At 41.1% G+C, this 17,225-nt stretch overlaps 1 protein-coding gene across 23 annotated transcripts in view; it reads left to right on the forward strand.

Annotated features, from left to right (window-relative positions):
• Positions 1-17,225, forward strand: part of CADPS (calcium dependent secretion activator) — a 548,041-nt gene that overhangs the window by 324,105 nt on the left and 206,711 nt on the right. For all 23 annotated transcript variants that reach the window (XM_069736610.1, XM_069736601.1, XM_069736611.1 and 20 more), the window contains exons 10-11: positions 7,405-7,513; positions 7,728-7,940. In XM_069736610.1, the coding sequence (XP_069592711.1) occupies positions 7,405-7,513; positions 7,728-7,940 (322 nt within the window). The remainder of the gene's footprint in view (positions 1-7,404; positions 7,514-7,727; positions 7,941-17,225) is intronic.

Below are 17,225 nucleotides of genomic sequence, written 5' to 3' on the forward strand. Positions count from 1 at the left end.
ATCCATCATGTCTAACATAATATCCTTCATCCTCCTCCAGATCCGAATTTGCATTTCTCTTCCCATATTCTCCTAAGACACGCTGGCACATAAGTATTTTAAACAAATGTTCAAATCTAAGGTTTATTCCAGGGGGTCAAAAAAATGTCCAAACCAATAAAATGATGTAAGGAAAGCGGGATGTGACACAACCTTAACAAAGTCATTTGAAATCATTTGACAGTAAATTTCCCTGTAAGTTCCTGGCCCGCGGCTCGGAGAATCCTTTGCTTTCTAACAGTCTCCTTCCAGATTTTTAAAATGCTAAAAATTCAAGCTGGGTTTTGATGGAGCCTGGCTGCGTCCTGGAGGCCATTCTAGTGCCTGACACAGCCCCCCGCAGCCAACAGGGCTGCCGTCATCTCCCTGACATTGAATGTATCGTGTCAGGGAAATGGTAGCGCTCAGGAGTGAAAGCTGCCATTTACAGCACTGATGACAACCGCGGCAGGGATCACTCGGCTATGCCTTCCTATGACTGGCACCTACTAGTCAAGCCGGCATTGTTTGTGACAAGGTGTCACTCCTCCGCTTGTCTCATGTGAATGATGGGTCTTCAGAGCTTCTTGTGGTCAGATGTGAACACGACTCGGAATAATAAATTGTCACTTTACCACCAACATCTATCAATAATGGACGGAACAAACCAGGTTCAATGTATCAATTGGGTGACGGTAACAATATTTAGTAATCAGCTGATAAATGTAATAGACAGCGGAAAAAGTACAAAGAGAAACCAGGGCGAGGTCCGGGGGGGGGTCGGAGCGGTCACACAGGGGGCGATTGTCTAATCATCAGATTACAAGAGAAAGGAGAAGATGACAAGAAAAGACAAAGAGTAAGAGGATTATAGATTGTAACGATAGATAGATAGATAATAGATAGATGATAGATAGATAGATAGATAATAGATAGATAGATAGATAGATAGATAGATAGATAGATAGATGATAGATAGATAGATAGATAGATAATAGATAAATAGATAGATAGATGATAGATAATAGATAGATAGATAATAGGTAGATAGATGATAGATAGATAGATAGATAGATAGATAGATAGATAGATAGATAGATAGATAATAGATAGATAGATAATAGGTAGATAGATGATAGATAGATAGATGATAGATAGATAGATAGATAGATAGATAGATAGATAGATAGATAGATAATATATATATAGATAGATAGATAGATGGATAGATAGATAGATAATAGATAATATATATACAGTGGGGCAAAAAAGAATTTAGTCAGTCAGCAATAGTGCAAGTTCCACCACTTAAAAAGATGAGAGGCGTCTGTAATTTACATCATAGGTAGACCTCAACTATGGGAGACAAACTGAGAAAAAAAAATCCAGAAAATCACATTGTCTGTTTTTTTAACATTTTATTTGCATATTATGGTGGAAAATAAGTATTTGGTCAGAAACAAAATTTCATCTCAATACTTTGTAATATATCCTTTGTTGGCAATGACAGAGGTCAAACGTTTTCTGTAAGTCTTCACAAGGTTGCCACACACTGTTGTTGGTATGTTGGCCCATTCCTCCATGCAGATCTCCTCTAGAGCAGTGATGTTTTTGGCTTTTCGCTTGGCAACACGGACTTTCAACTCCCTCCAAAGGTTTTCTATAAGGGTTGAGATCTGGAGACTGGCTAGGCCACTCCAGGACCTTGAAATGCTTCTTACGAAGCCACTCCTTCGTTGCCCTGGCGGTGTGCTTTGGATCATTGTCATGTTGAAAGACCCAGCCACATTTCATCTTCAATGCCCTTGCTGATGGAAGGAGGTTTGCACTCAAAATCTCACGATACATGGCCCCATTCATTCTTTCATATACCCGGATCAGTCGTCCTGGCCCCTTTGCAGAGAAACAGCCCCAAAGCATGATGTTTCCACCACCATGCTTTACAGTAGGTATGGTGTTTGATGGATGCAACTCAGTATTCTTTTTCCTCCAAACACGACAAGTTGTGTTTCTACCAAACAGTTCCAGTTTGGTTTCATCAGACCATAGGACATTCTCCCAAAACTCCTCTGGATCATCCAAATGCTCTCTAGCAAACTTCAGATGGGCCCGAACATGTACTGGCTTAAGCAGTGGGACACGTCTGGCACTGCAGGATCTGAGTCCATGGTGGCGTAGTGTGTTACTTATGGTAGGCCATGTTACATTGGTCCCAGGTCTCTGCAGTTCATTCACTAGGTCCCCCCGCGTGGTTCTGGGATTTTTGCTCACCGTTCTTGTGATCATTCTGACCCCACGGGGTGGGATTTTGCGTGGAGCCCCAGATCGAGGGACATTATCAGTGGTCTTGTATGTCTTCCATTTTCTAATTATTGCTCCCACTGTTGATTTCTTCACTCCAAGCTGGTTGGCTATTGCAGATTCAGTCTTCCCAGCCTGGTGCAGGGCTACAATTTTGTTTCTGGTGTCCTTTGACAGCTCTTTGGTCTTCACCATAGTGGAGTTTGGAGTCAGACTGTTTGAGGGTGTGCACAGGTGTCTTTTTATACTGATAACAAGTTTAAACAGGTGCCATTACTACAGGTAATGAGTGGAGGAAAGAGGAGACTCTTAAAGAAGAAGTTACAGGTCTGTGAGAGCCAGAAATCTTGATTGTTTTTTTCCGACCAAATACTTATTTTCCACCATAATATGCAAAAAAATGATAAAAAAACAGACAATGTGATTTTCTGGATTTTTTTTTCTCAGTTTGTCTCCCATAGTTGAGGTCTACCTATGATGTAAATTACAGACGCCTCTCATCTTTTTAAGTGGTCGAACTTGCACTATTGCTGACTGACTAAATACTTTTTTGCCCCACTGTATAGATGGAACTAGAGAGAGTACAAAGGAGGGCAACAAAATTAATAAAGGGGATGGGAGAACTACAATACCCAGATAGATTAGCGAAATTAGGATTATTTAGTCTAGAAAAAAGACGACTGAGGGGCGATCTAATAACCATGTATAAGTATATAAGGGGACAATACAAATATCTCGCTGAGGATCTGTTTATACCAAGGAAGGTGACGGGCACAAGGGGGCATTCTTTGCGTCTGGAGGAGAGAAGGTTTTTCCACCAACATAGAAGAGGATTCTTTACTGTTAGGGCAGTGAGAATCTGGAATTGCTTGCCTGAGGAGGTGGTGATGGCGAACTCAGTCGAGGGGTTCAAGAGAGACCTGGATGTCTTCCTGGAGCAGAACAATATTGTATCATACAATTATTAGGTTCTGTAGAAGGACGTAGATCTGGGGATTTATTATGATGGAATATAGGCTGAACTGGATGGACAAATGTCTTTTTTCGGCCTTACTAACTATGTTACTATGTTACTATGTAGATAGATAGATGGATAGCTAGATAATAGATAGATAGATAGATAGATAGATAGATAGATGATAGATAGATAGATAGATGATAGATAGATAGATAGATAGATAGATAGATAGATAGATAGATAGATAGATAGATAATAGATAGATAGATAGATTATTAATAGATAGATAATACATAGATAATAGATAGATAGATAGATAGATAGATAATAGATAGATAATAGATAGATAGATAATAGATAGATAGTTAATAAATAATAGATAGATAGATGGATAGATAGATAGATAATAGATAGATTATAGATAGATAATAGATAGATAGATAGATAGATAGATAGATAATAGATAGATATTAGATAGATAATAGATAGATAGATAATAGATAGATAATAGATAGATAATAGATAGATAATAGATAGATAGATATTAGATAGATATTAGATAGATAATAGATAGATAGATAGATATTAGATAGATAATAGATAGATAGAGTAGATAATAGATCAATAGTTAATAGATAATAGATAGATAGATAATACATAGATAGAGTAGATAATAGATCAATAGTTAATAGATAATAGATAGATAGATAATAGATAGATAGATAAATAGATAGATAATAGATAATAGATAGATGGATAATAGATAATAGATAGATAGATAATAGATAGATTGATAGATAGATATGACAAGTGAAGCCATTTACATATTTCTCATGCACAGAGATAATATAGTAGCCATCAAAGTGTTAATAGTAATAATACTAATAAGTGATATTTTTAATTGCAAAAACATGTGTTGCTTTGGTAGCCTAAATAAGGAAAATATGTTTTTCCAAGACAAAATATCCCGGATTTGTATTAACACATAAGTACTTTGCATCTGTTTATGTTAGAGATCGAGCACCTTGAAAAAAGCTTCAGCATGGAGTCATGAGGGAATTTTCACTAGATAAGTTTATAGCTAATCACAAGGTTTTTTCTTTCAAGATGAATAGAGAGTTGCAGAGACTTCTTTACATGTATTCATTATTATGCCGCCACTCATGATGGTAGAAAACTATTGTCGCATGATGTCTATTATACAGTAGAGCGTTCACCTTCCTACCACTGGACATAAAAGTTCTCAGATATGAATGGATATAACAGATACGATTGGCAACTGTTAGTGGATTTCTCAAGACGTTTGTACAGAGGCCAATGGTGAACAGTTCTATCAGAGTGGATCTGTGGAAAGATTTCACTGAACAAGCAGTGTAGGAACAATATTACATTGATCTCCTAGACCTAATGAGACTGATATTCTTAACTTGTCAGTCCATGTTATAATGGCTGTTTTATACTTTTTGCAAGTTTAAACTCCCTTTCTGTCCACCTAACCAGCTCGAAAGCTCCTCAGTGTCCCTCTTCTCTGCTGTAGCTTATCTCCATCCTCCCAGCCTGACTTACAGTTCCTCTGTGGACCTCCTCCCTGTTGCTGCTAGGATCTAACACTGCTCAGTACAAGCTGCCCCTCAGTGGACCTTCTCACTGTTGCTGCTAGGATCTAATACTGCTCAGTACGCTCTGCCCCTCAGAGGACCTCCTCCCTGTTGCTGCTAGGATCTAACACTGCTCAGAACAAGCTGCCCCTCAGTGGACCTTCTCCCTGTTGCTGCTAAGATCTAACACTGCTCAGTACAAGCTGCCCCTCAGTGGACCTTCTCACTGTTGCTGCTAGGATCTAATACTGCTCAGTACGCTCTGCCCCTCAGAGGACCTCCTCCCTGTTGCTGCTAGGATCTAATACTGCTCAGTACACGCTGCCCCTCAGTGGACCTCCTCCCTGTTGCTGCTAGGATCTAACACTGCTCAGTACAAGCTGCCCCTCAGTGAACTTCCTCCCTGTTGCTGCTAGGATCTAACACTGCTCAGTACAAGCTGCCCCTCAGTGGACCTCCTCCCTGTTACTGCTAGGATCTAACACTGCTCAGTAGAAGCTGCCCCTCAGTGGATCTCCTCCCTGTTGCTGCTAGGATCTAACACTGCTCAGTACAAGCTGCCCCTCAGTGGACCTCCTCCCTGTTGCTGCTAGGATCTAACACTGCTCAGTACAAGCTCCCCCTCAGTGGACCTCCTCCCTGTTGCTGCTAGGATCTAACACTGCTCAGTACAAGCTCCCCCTCAGTGGACCTCCTCCCTGTTGCTGCTAGGATCTAATACTGCTCAGTACACGCTGCCCCTCAGTGGACCTCCTCCCTGTTGCTGCTAGGATCTAACACTGCTCAGTACAAGCTGCCCCTCAGTGGACCTCCTCCCTGTTACTGCTAGGATCTAACACTGCTCAGTAGAAGCTGCCCCTCAGTGGATCTCCTCCCTGTTGCTGCTAGGATCTAACACCTCTCAGTACAAGCTGCCCCTCAGTTGACCTCCTCCCTGTTGCTGCTAGGATCTAACACTGCTCAGTACAAGCTGCCCCTCAGTGGACCTACTCTCTGTTGCTGCTAGGATCTAACACTGCTCAGTACAAGCTGCCCCTCAGTGGACCTCCTCCCTGTTGCTGCTAGGATCTAACACTGCTCAGTACAAGCTGCACCTCAGTGGACCTCGTTCCTGTTGCTGCTGGTATCTAACACTGCTCAGGACAAGCTGCACCTCAGTTGACCTCCTTCCTGTTTCTTCTGAGATCTAAGAAGCTGCAGCTGTCAGGCTTGGTGGGAGGAGATTGAATGCATTCGCTAGCTGTCTTCCTCGTTAGCTGGACTGATAAAATGCTCGTTTTATCAAAAGGCTTATATTGCCATTCTGACATTAGTTTTCAAAGTAAGTACACAGCTTCTTCAGGTCCATTTAACATTGTATGCCTCAACTAATCAAGATTGATGTTTTGCAAACCACTTGATGAAGGGTGCGCAGATGTAAAGACATGCCAAATTAATTAAGAGGCAAGACGTTCACCTTCTTTATGAATTTGGCACATCTTTCATCCGCGACTACGAGTTGCACAAAACTTTTGCAACATTTTCAAGCAGTTTTATGGCCCCTTGAAATCCATACTATGGCCACATACAATATACTACTCGATCTTTCAACCATCCTCAATCGGATTGTATGCTTTCACAATACATTTTTGTTAGAAGAGTCGCCCAAAAATATCTCCCAGAAATCAGCAGCCCCATAGGAGAAATGGAGAATTGCATGGTGACCATCGAAGTCCATGACATGTTCTCCTATCAGAAAATTAATCTTTGACCTCTTACCTTCGACTAATTAACAGAAGCCCAAAAGGAAGACCTTCTTGTCATGATCCAGACTGGGTTTTGAGTCCTGTTTCTCCTTTTTCCCGCTCTGGTCATGTCAAGAGTTAACCTTTCTCAGCCTCTGTCTGGGTTCAGGTTGGCTATTTATCACTGCTGCTTCCTGCAGGAGATGTCAGGTATAGTTTTTGCCTAGTGCTGCTGTAGCTGACTCTGATTGCTCTGATTGATTCTGCTGCGTTTGCTGTCTGAATTTGTGTCTCTGTTTTCTCTGTTCCCATCTTGACTCAGTGTTTTCCTTTAGTGTGCAGACTCCCTGGCTAGACTTGGCTTGTATCCTGACCTTTTTCTGTCTTTTGGCTTATCCGCTCCTGACCGATACTGACCCCCTGGCTTGTCTCTGACCGCGAGTTTGCTTATTCCTATGATACTGCACTACAGTTAGGATTTGACCCGGCTTGTTGAACTATTCTGCTGCCACCTTTGGTAGCCTCACTGGTGCGCTGCAGATCAGCTCTGTTTAGGTGCAGACCTGCCTCCTCTCTACTGCCATCCAGTGAAGCCAGCACCTACCTGCATTGCAGCAGCCTGACATTTCTTTTATTAAACCACAATTCCCTAAAATGAGTGTAGGATGAACCCTTTACTTCTGTTTAAATTCCCATGTGCTGGACCATTATATTAAGCTTCATGGTGTATCTGGGCAATGCTTTCTCGTGTTCTTCTCTTACTCCTGTATTATCGGTAGAGTAATGATGTGATGTTGGTTTCCAGGTGAGCCAATACACATTCGCCATGTGCAGTTACAGAGAGAAGAAAGCAGAACCACAGGAGCTCCTTCAGCTGGACGGGTACACAGTGGACTACACAGATCCCCAGCCAGGTAAGTATAGAAATGGTAGACTGGTTCACTGTGTTGGGAGACAATACTGTAAGACATGGGCTCCATAAAACAGTGACTGTTGTACACAAGAGGACCTCATAAAACTATCAATTTCACGCCCAAAACTGCCAAATAATCAAACAATCATTGTGCATGAATTCTATTTGCACATCTCCGCACAATTTTACCTGGTTGCTCTGTAATGTTTTGGCAGGCTTAGAGGGTGGCCGATCATTCTTCAATGCAGTCAAAGAAGGCGATACCGTGATCTTTGCAAGCGACGATGAACAAGACAGAATTTTATGGGTCCAAGCGATGTACAGAGCAACCGGCCAATCACACAAACCTGTGCCGCCGACTCAGGTTCAGAAACTTAACGCCAAGGGGGGAAACGTACCGCAACTTGATGCACCAATATCACAGTTCTGTAAGTATACGGATAGGGGTGGTGTGTAATAAGCAGGATGAATACTTTTATCTCAGGTCTTCTTTTCGCCAAGAAGTTGAGATATTGTTTCTAGGGGAGATCAGTGATGCATTGCTCTGCTTCATTCAGTCCCAGTGAACTAAAGACTCAATCTGTTTTAAAAAGTTTCAGAACTTTGAGCAAAATTATTGTTTCTTGCCTAGCCCATTGTATTTTATTCAGTCCATAGTTATCAAGTTGCTTACAAAACCAACTCACGAATGGTTCAATGTTTGCTTCTCCCTCTTGCCCTTTTAATGACTCTTAGGTCAGTTCCTTTCCACCATGCTTGCAAATAATGTAGTATCATTACCCAACAGCAAAGGGGACTGGACTAACCAGGACTTGGCCTACTCGGGGGGATTGTAAAATAAAGAGCTATGCAAGGTTAACCATAAGGAAAGACCTTCCATTGCCTGTAAGACTACCTACATTAGCTGGATATCCTCAATGAGATCCTGTACCCACCATGCTTTCATATTGGGATTAACTCTTTAAACGTACAGTAGAGGTTTAGTTTTCTTCCCTAGCTTTGACATTTGTAGAGGGTTTACTGGCTCCAGGAACATAGACATATCCCCTTCCAGCTTTCCCCACAGTTGCGGCCTTTAGGTCACTATTTTCTACAACCATTAATGAAGTCCTGTTTAGGATTTTATTTCCTGCCTTGGTGGAGTCTTCGTATCCAAACCCCAATCAATCAATGCCTGCCTTACCTAGATCATTTTTCTTTAAAGAGGTTGTTTCATAAAGGGCAAAGAGATGTTGTAAAAAGAGGAGTCTCCATCTGAGATTTCCAACTTTGAGAATGATCTACTTCTCGGCAAAATGGTTCTCTGGTGCAGGCAACCGGTCTCAGAGCGATCAGCTCCAGCTGACAACCCCTTTTAAGTCTTATGTGACCAACACAGCCACGAGCCACAGACCACTTACATACATAGTAGATACAGTAGATATGGTGGGGATGCTTCTCTAGCTGCCATCACATTTCCAAAGCCACAATTATGAAGATTGGTGGAAAGGATATCAAGAATGTCCCAGAAAATGGGTATTATGGTAGGTAGAAGTTACCACCTAGTCACAAGATATGTGATAACTTCTAGGTTAGTGGGGGTCCAACCCGTAGGACGACAGCCTATCAACAGAACAGGGCACTTTTAGCCACATTTCCATTGATTCTCTATGGCATTGCTGGAGTGCTACATTCGTCTTTCTCCGACAGTTCTATAAGGAATGAATGGAGTGGCGGTTTCATTTTAAAGGGGGATGAAGATGTGCCATTCTGATGATCAATGGAGGTCCCAGAGGTCGGACACCCACCAATCTAGAAAGTATCACTTATCCATCTGCCAGAATACCCTTTGACCTATATTATTCAATAATATTACCAATTCATCCACTTCCCTAGGTTAATGCGAGATGAGTAACTTATAGCTTGATAAAGAACAACCGTGTTCGAAACGCGTCGCTTGCTCCTGTTCCTGTTCACCTTATTTTTTAAATTATTTTTTGATAGAGTAAAGATTTTTCTGAAAATTTTACCAGAAGCTGGAACATTTCTTCTTTTTCCTGCAATAACTTATAGCTCCTAGACGCAATGAAAATCTGTAAAAGAGCCCACCTTACAATTTATAATATGGGTATTCTCTAATGTGACACAGGGGTCATTAACGCGCGTACGCACCAGGAGCTTGGGTGCAACTGTTACCTCTGCATCCCCCATAGCTATGGCTCTAGCGAATAGCACCGATTTGCAATGCATGGCTGATCTCATTATACGACTATTAATCAAATAAGCCTTTGTAATAAAACTGAAGTATATCGTACGTCATATGCTGTATACAATACCCGTCAATTATTTTACATTTTTTATCTATTTCAGTTGCATTTCCAGCAAGATAACTCTGAATGTAAAACTGATGGTGTGAAATGTTGTTTATCTGAAAGTGCAATACTGGATTTTACGATCTTTCCCTAATGCAGTGCATTTCCATTGAACGTACCTAATGCCGGTATCCACATGCACCTCCTCCGCCATCTCTACTGTAAGAAGGTGTGAGACCCAGGTGCTCAGTCTCTCCCTTCGCGAAGAACATTGTTATCTAGTTCTACAGTCAGTCGTTCCCATGTTTAGTAAGGTGCTAAGTATGTCGATTCACACCGGCACCCTTGACATTGTAGTTTACCAGACACTTGAGTCCTCCAGGTAACGTTAATAGATGACTGTCTGTCAGGAGAACGAAAGCTGTACGGTATATTTACCGCTAAGAAAGCAAAAATAGTGGAAAGTGTTGCTTAGTTCAAAGGCGCCTATTAGGGCTTGAGATTGCCTGAAGCTGTCAGATCGGTCAGATGCAAAACATCACACATGCAAAATCCTCCTATGTGGGACCACTAATTGCTCCAAGTTGAGAAGGTGCCACTAAAGGTAACTATATTTATAATAAAAATCAATTATTACAGGTGTAACTGGATGAGTCTGAGACCTAACGTCAAATCAAAGTCAGTAGAAATCGATTCACAAGAACAGGTCCATCAGTGACGTCAGTAATCTGTGACCACTGGTCGAGAGTCCTCAAAGCCACCACTTACCTGATAGCATCTGTGACTCTTTTTTTGATTAGGTGGCCTGGTGTGACATAGCTGTGGAACATATGACATCATTCCAGGCTGGCTAATCAAAATACAGATGCAGATGTTAGGAGATAAGCGGCGTCTTTCATGGCTCCCGTCCAACGGCCAAAGATTACCGATGTGGGTTATGTGAATCATTTTGGACCAACCCTAGAATTGATCTTCCCATTTCAGACAGAAACAACTTTTGGACTCTGTTAGGCTCCAGGGTTAAGGTGCAAATTTTATGCCCCTTACTTCTTCCTCTAAACATTTCCCCTGATTCATCACTGCTGTTTCTCCATTTTTTTTCCTAGAGTAATTTGCTCCTTTTTTAGTGACTTTAGTATTTGTGACACTTTTTGTGTTGCCTTTCTTTTGTACAGTGTCTTTCTTTTTTTAAGTCTTTTTTTTTTCCTCGCCAGCCTATCTAAATCTTTTAGACAGAATCATGAAATGCATCTTTTCCCAAATGTCACATTCTTTTGGTGTTTCCCAGGCCAGCCCCTGCCTGCTGGAGAAATTTTAAGTTTTGTGCGTGGTTAGATAGGCGATGTGCAAGTCTTTAAAGGATTTGTGACTTTTGGAATTAAAAAGTTGTAAAAAAAAAACAGTTAAAAATAAAATAAAAAAAAAAGGCGTTTTTGATTTTGCTCCAAATTCGTGAATCTTGTTGGAAGAATTTAGCTCAAAAAACATCAGCAAATACCACAAAACAAGTAAATAATAGTTACAATTTAAATTATGACTAAGGTATCCCTTGTAAAATAACACACTTTCTTTCATGTAACCTATGGGTATGTAATAAGTAACTTAAAAAGGGTATTCCAGTAATTACAAGTGAATATCTAATTTTTAGGGCAGGTGCAGACAACCGTGTATTCCTTCTTCTGAGAGAATTTGATCGATTGTGCAAATCACACTCTGATCAAACTCTAATCAAAGTGTGATCACATTGTGACGGGAAAAAAATTCTCCATCTTCTCCATTGAGGCAGTCTGTGAAAATTGTCATCTGAGTGTAGTCCAATGTTTTCCATGGACTCATTGTCTTGCATGGCTGAGGGTGATGCACATATCGGGTCCAACTTGGACATGCAGTGATTTTTTACCTTGGCTGTCCGAGGAAAAAAATCAGGCATGTGCACAGTCCCATAGTATTGCATTGGTCTAAAGGTACCGTGACATTAAGCGACGCTGCAGCGATCCAGACAACGATCCCGATCACTGCAGCGTCGCTGTTTGGTCGCTGGAGAGCTGTCACACAGACAGCTCTCCAGCAACCGACGATGCCGGTCCCCTGGTAACCAGGGTAAACATCGGGTTGCTAAGCACAGGGCCGCGCTTAGTAACCCGATGTTTACCCTGGTTACCAGCGTAAACGTAAAAAAAACAAACACTACATACTTACCTTCCGCTGTCTGTCCTCCGGCGCTCTGCTTCTCTGCATTGACTGTGAGCGCCAGCCGGAAAGCAGAGCGGTGACGTCACCGCTGTGCTCTGCTTTCCGGCTGGCCGGCGCTCACAGTGCAGAAAAGCACAGCGCCGGAGGACAGACAGCGGAAGGTAAGTATGTAGTGTTTTTTTTTTTTTTACGTTTACGCTGGTAACCAGGGTAAACATCGGGTTACTAAGCGCGATTCAGCGATGTCTGCGGGAGGTCCAGCGACGAAATAAAGTTCTGGACTTTCTGCGCCGACCAACGATGGCACAGCAGGATCCTGATCGGTGCTGCCTGTCAAGCTCAACGATATCGCTAGCCAGGACGCTGCAGCGTCACGGATCGCTAGCGATATCGTTCAGTGTGAAGGTACCTTAAGTGCGATCTCAAGTTTTGTTGGATTGTGCATGGACCGAAAATATGGCCTTGTGCACTAGCCTTTAAGATAGGTCATTATCAACAGATCGATGGCTCATCCAGCTTCGGCCGAGTGTACACAACCTGATCAGCTCCTACTGAAGTGAATGGAAGCTAAGCTGCAGTACCCAAGAATGGCCACTAAAAAGTGTACGGAGCTGTGCTTATCCTGCACTGTGCATAGTTGGCTGCTGTGTTGGATCCTGACCAACCTCATATTGAGCATTTATCCCTTACCTCCTTTCCATACCAGTGCTCCTTTTTTTCTTTACATTCTTTACATTCTTCCATTTTTATTTCTAGAATTTATTAATCTCCCCTTCATTAAGCACTGCCCTGCATTATATAAACTATCTTGAGTTTGGATGCCAGAGAGTTAAGTTTGCTTAGTGATATCCAAGCCCACACACACGGACTTGCAGCCCTCTCCTTCTCACGCCCTGTTCTCTAAACACTGCCTGCTCTTATGACCCTACCTCCAATTAGGCTCCGCTAGGTGACGGTGCTTTTATTCTTGATGAAGCCATCAAATCTTCATCTCCAGTGATGCTCGAAAGTGCGTGCCGACTAATATGTACTGTATTCAGACATAGGCATCTTTATTTACTATCACAATCTATGCCCCGGGGGAAAGGACATTTTCATTGCATTTATCGAAGTCTACGTACATCCACACCAATGTATCTCCTATTTGCACTGCACATAAATCATTCAAAGCGAACTCTACTTTTTGGAGTGACTATGTAAATACTTTGCTTTATTGATCTTGTATTGATTTTTGAGTTAAGCTCGTTATACACATTAGGTGGTCGAATAATCTCTCATTCAGTTGGCAGCCATATCAGCCGGTCCTCCCTTAATCAGGAGCGATCATTCGGTCAAGTGATCCTATATTCTCTATGAGAGAGCTACGATTTATCTCCAGTAGAATAAAAGAATTGTCTGGCCACAATCACACATACCGGACCCGTAAATCACCTGACAATCAATTGTCCGGGGCCCCCATATACATTAGACTGTCATACAAACTCGTGAATATCGGTGGATTCTACCGACATTAATCTAATGGGTATGGAAGGCTTAAGATAGTGTCGCCATCTCCAATTATTGATGAAGCTAATTTCCCAATCATCATTGTGTCCTATAACCATAGAGTAATGCATAGTAGGAGTACAGATAACAGTGACACAGACCTAGGGGTATTCCAGTTGGGAAAAATTATTGCCTATCTACAGCATAGGCGATAACTTTAAGATTGGTGGAGGTCCAACCATTGGGATCCCCACTGATCACCAGTTGGCCTAAGTCACCAATATAAGTGGAATTGGCCAACAATCCAATGTGTATGTGGCCCTTCCAACATATGATGTCATGGGAGATAAGTATGGGGCAGTTTCAAGTTTTAGAAAACGTCTTTCATAAATGCTCAGCTGAGCCAAGCAGTCATGCATATAGGGGAGTCAGGAGAGATGGCTGTTGGCCATACAAGAGTCTAAAGTATGGGTACCTCAAGCTTTAGGACACATGTTTGATAGAGGGATGGAAATTTGAAATTGGCCTCAAGCAAGTCCAGGTTTGGTAGAAACAGTTTCCAGTCCCCATTTCTCTTCGGGAACTCATGGATTACACATTGGGGATATACAGCTAGTGTATGGGAGATATACTGTATAGGCAAATCAGATCTCCTCTTGAAGGAAGAAAAATCTGTATGTTTACCCTGGAAAGCAACATTTTACCTATAAAAGAGCCATGAAACATGAGTAGGTGTATCATATTATCCGAACCGGACACACAATTGTAGATGGCTGTTTTGAGTTCATGCACTATTTACACATGGGTTTAGCTGTCAACTAGGTTTGATTTGGTTAATATCCCTAGTCATAATAATATTTCATGGCTCTTTTATGGGTTGGACATTGATTTACAGGACCGATACATGTAGGTGGCACTAGAGTGATAGTTTTCTTCCTTCCAATCTGCACACTGGTTCCCAATAAAGTGATCAGCTCAAGCTCATCTATTACGTGAAGGTGCACCAGAAGGTTATAGGAATAGGAGTTTAAGAGTTGTATGAACCAAACACCCTATTTTATAGAATCTCTCGTAGGTCAATAATTAGTGATGAGCGAGTATGCTCGTTACTCGAGATTTCGGAGCATGCTCGGGTGATCTCCGAGTATTTTGGGCGTGCTCGGAGATTTAGTTTGTGTTGCCGCAGCTGCATGATTTGCGGCTGCTAGACAGCCTGAATACATGTAGGGATTCCCTAACAAACAGGCAATCCCTGCATGTGTTCAGGTTGTCTAGCAGCCGCAAATCATGCAGCTGCAGTGACACAAACTAAATCTCCGTGCATGCCCAAAATACTCAGAGACCACCCAAGTATGCGCGGAAATCTCGAGTAACAAGCATACTCGCTCATCTCTATTAATAATCCCATAGCCATTGGCATGATCCTTGCGTCAGTTGAAAATGAACCAGTCCCTTGTCTCTTTCCATGGGTCCTCATGACAATGGCAGTATTTGCCCTTGAGTACACATGCCAATGCCATAACAAGTGAGTTCCAATCTCTTGCAGTGCTGTCAATCCATTTCTAGTTTACTAAACTCTCCTACCCTTTTTTTTTTAAATTGGTAAAAAGAAAGTAGGATGGGGCCAACAATTTTTTTTTTACTAACCTTTTCAGTGTAGGACTAATTATTCCAGCAATCTAATTGGACGGAAAATCGATGTGCCAAAAAAAATCTCAATATTTTCTCTAAAATGGAACCTAAAAAATCCAGCATTGCATTTTTAGATGCTTAATTTTTTTTTTCTTGTTTTGTTTCTTTTCAGACAGGTAAGGTGATATCAATGTTCCTTTATTTGTTTCTAAAACTGGAATTTCCTTGTCCTTTTTCTCTGTCTAGTATATCTTGTATATATCTCTTTTTTGTGTGTTTAGAGGAACCTAGAACCATAGACAAAGCTTCTCTCCTGGAACCCAGCCTACCCTGAGCATTTCAACATGTGTTATATTGCAGAGAAAGACATAGTTCGCTCTCTATTTCAGAGCTGTCTACGGGGAACGCGGGAGGGTGGTCAATAGATGTCCTAGATCCCCAACATCTAAATTGTGTGTCCTTCTTCAGGTCTACTAGAGACTCTCGATGACTCAAGTTAAGATGGATATCAAGGCAGCTCTGAAACTCAGGGTGGACTTCATTTTTTGCATTTAAGATCTAAAATCTAGACCCTGCTATTCATTCATTTGTGTGATTCCACAAATCACTTTTATTTGGCTACTTAAGAATCGGTCTAATGCCTCCCCTACCTCTTTTTATTTTCTGTCTCGTGTCTTTTTATCTCTCTGTATATTTAAATATAAATGTATATGTATAAAAAACAATTATATCCATGACACATTATAGGATGTCATTGGAAAAAAAAACAAAAACCCCAAGCCTATTGCCAACCGTAAGCTTCATAAAAGTGACCACCTGTCTGCAAGCACCTACTGTCTGTCCTGTCTGTCGCAGTAGAACATTCAATCAAACACATGCCCAGAAATATCATTGAAAAAAAAATCCAATAGATACCTATTATTATTTTTTTTCCCGTTAAAGAAAAATGCTCTATAACTTGATTTTCACATTCATGTTTGATCCTCTTATATTCTAATAATGCCTTTTTTTTTACCTATATGGAATGAACAGGCACTTCTGCTATTGCAAAATATTTTACTCTAGATAATGTTTTTTTTATGATGTTAAAACAAGAAAAAAAAATTACAAAAAAATTAAAATAAAAAAAAGTTGATTAGAAATTCAAAAAGTTTTCTGAAGGTTTTCTTTTTCATTCTTTGCCTGAACCCTAGTACTTAACTTGCTAAACTGGGGCCCCTGTCTGCTTTCCTGAGTCTTTATGTTGTTCTGGTTTGTTTCTTCTTACCCTGCAAACTTCTAGCTGGACTGAAGGGTAAGTGCTTCCCTATAGATGGCACAGCTCAGATAATCTGTCCAGATTATCTGACATACGCAGTGTGCTTTTTTTTTCTCTCTCTCTTTCTAAACCTTTCTCATGTTTAGATTTGTAGTCAAAATTTTCATGTCTTCCTAAATCTAGGTTTGAATTGTAAGTTTCCATACTGAAATTAGGATGCATGTGATGTTTGCATAATTGCCTTCTCTCTTTGGCTTGTACTGCAGCATCACTCGATGCTTTTGATCTAGATTATTATTTTTTATTATTATTTTATATATTTTTTTTGTTTTGTGTGTATGTGTTTTTTCGTTTATCTTTACATCATTATTTTTATTTTCTTTATTATTTTCTATTACATCCCATCGTTTGCAAAATGCTTGTGACTAGATCATCTTGCACTGCAACAGAAAAATGCATTTTTTTCCCCATTTTCTGCCGCATTTTGTCTTTGTTTAATCTGAATGTCAATGGTGCTTTCAATGAGCCGCATGGATGAGTCAGGAACATGGCATTAAAGGCACGCAAACCTTACCAGTCAGGCGGCCTTATAACTTGAAAAAAGATCACAACCCAATGTACGGACTGGCCGGTGGCTCTCCCCAACCGAGCATGACAGCATGTGTTTCTATGCAGCGGTCACGCTCAGGTTCGGGAGAGCTGCCAGCCAGTCCAAGCATGGTGTTGCAGTCCTAGTCCGAGTTTTACGGCCGTCTGACTCTTCCTTAATGGTGATTGTTATATCATTTCCCTATTGGCTTTTTAAGGCAGTGTTCATAATTGCATTTTTTAAAAGAAAATACGGTTCCAGATCT

This window comes from Ranitomeya imitator, chromosome 8 (assembly GCF_032444005.1).
Source record: "Ranitomeya imitator isolate aRanImi1 chromosome 8, aRanImi1.pri, whole genome shotgun sequence".
In the NCBI taxonomy this organism is placed as follows: domain Eukaryota; kingdom Metazoa; phylum Chordata; class Amphibia; order Anura; family Dendrobatidae; genus Ranitomeya; species Ranitomeya imitator.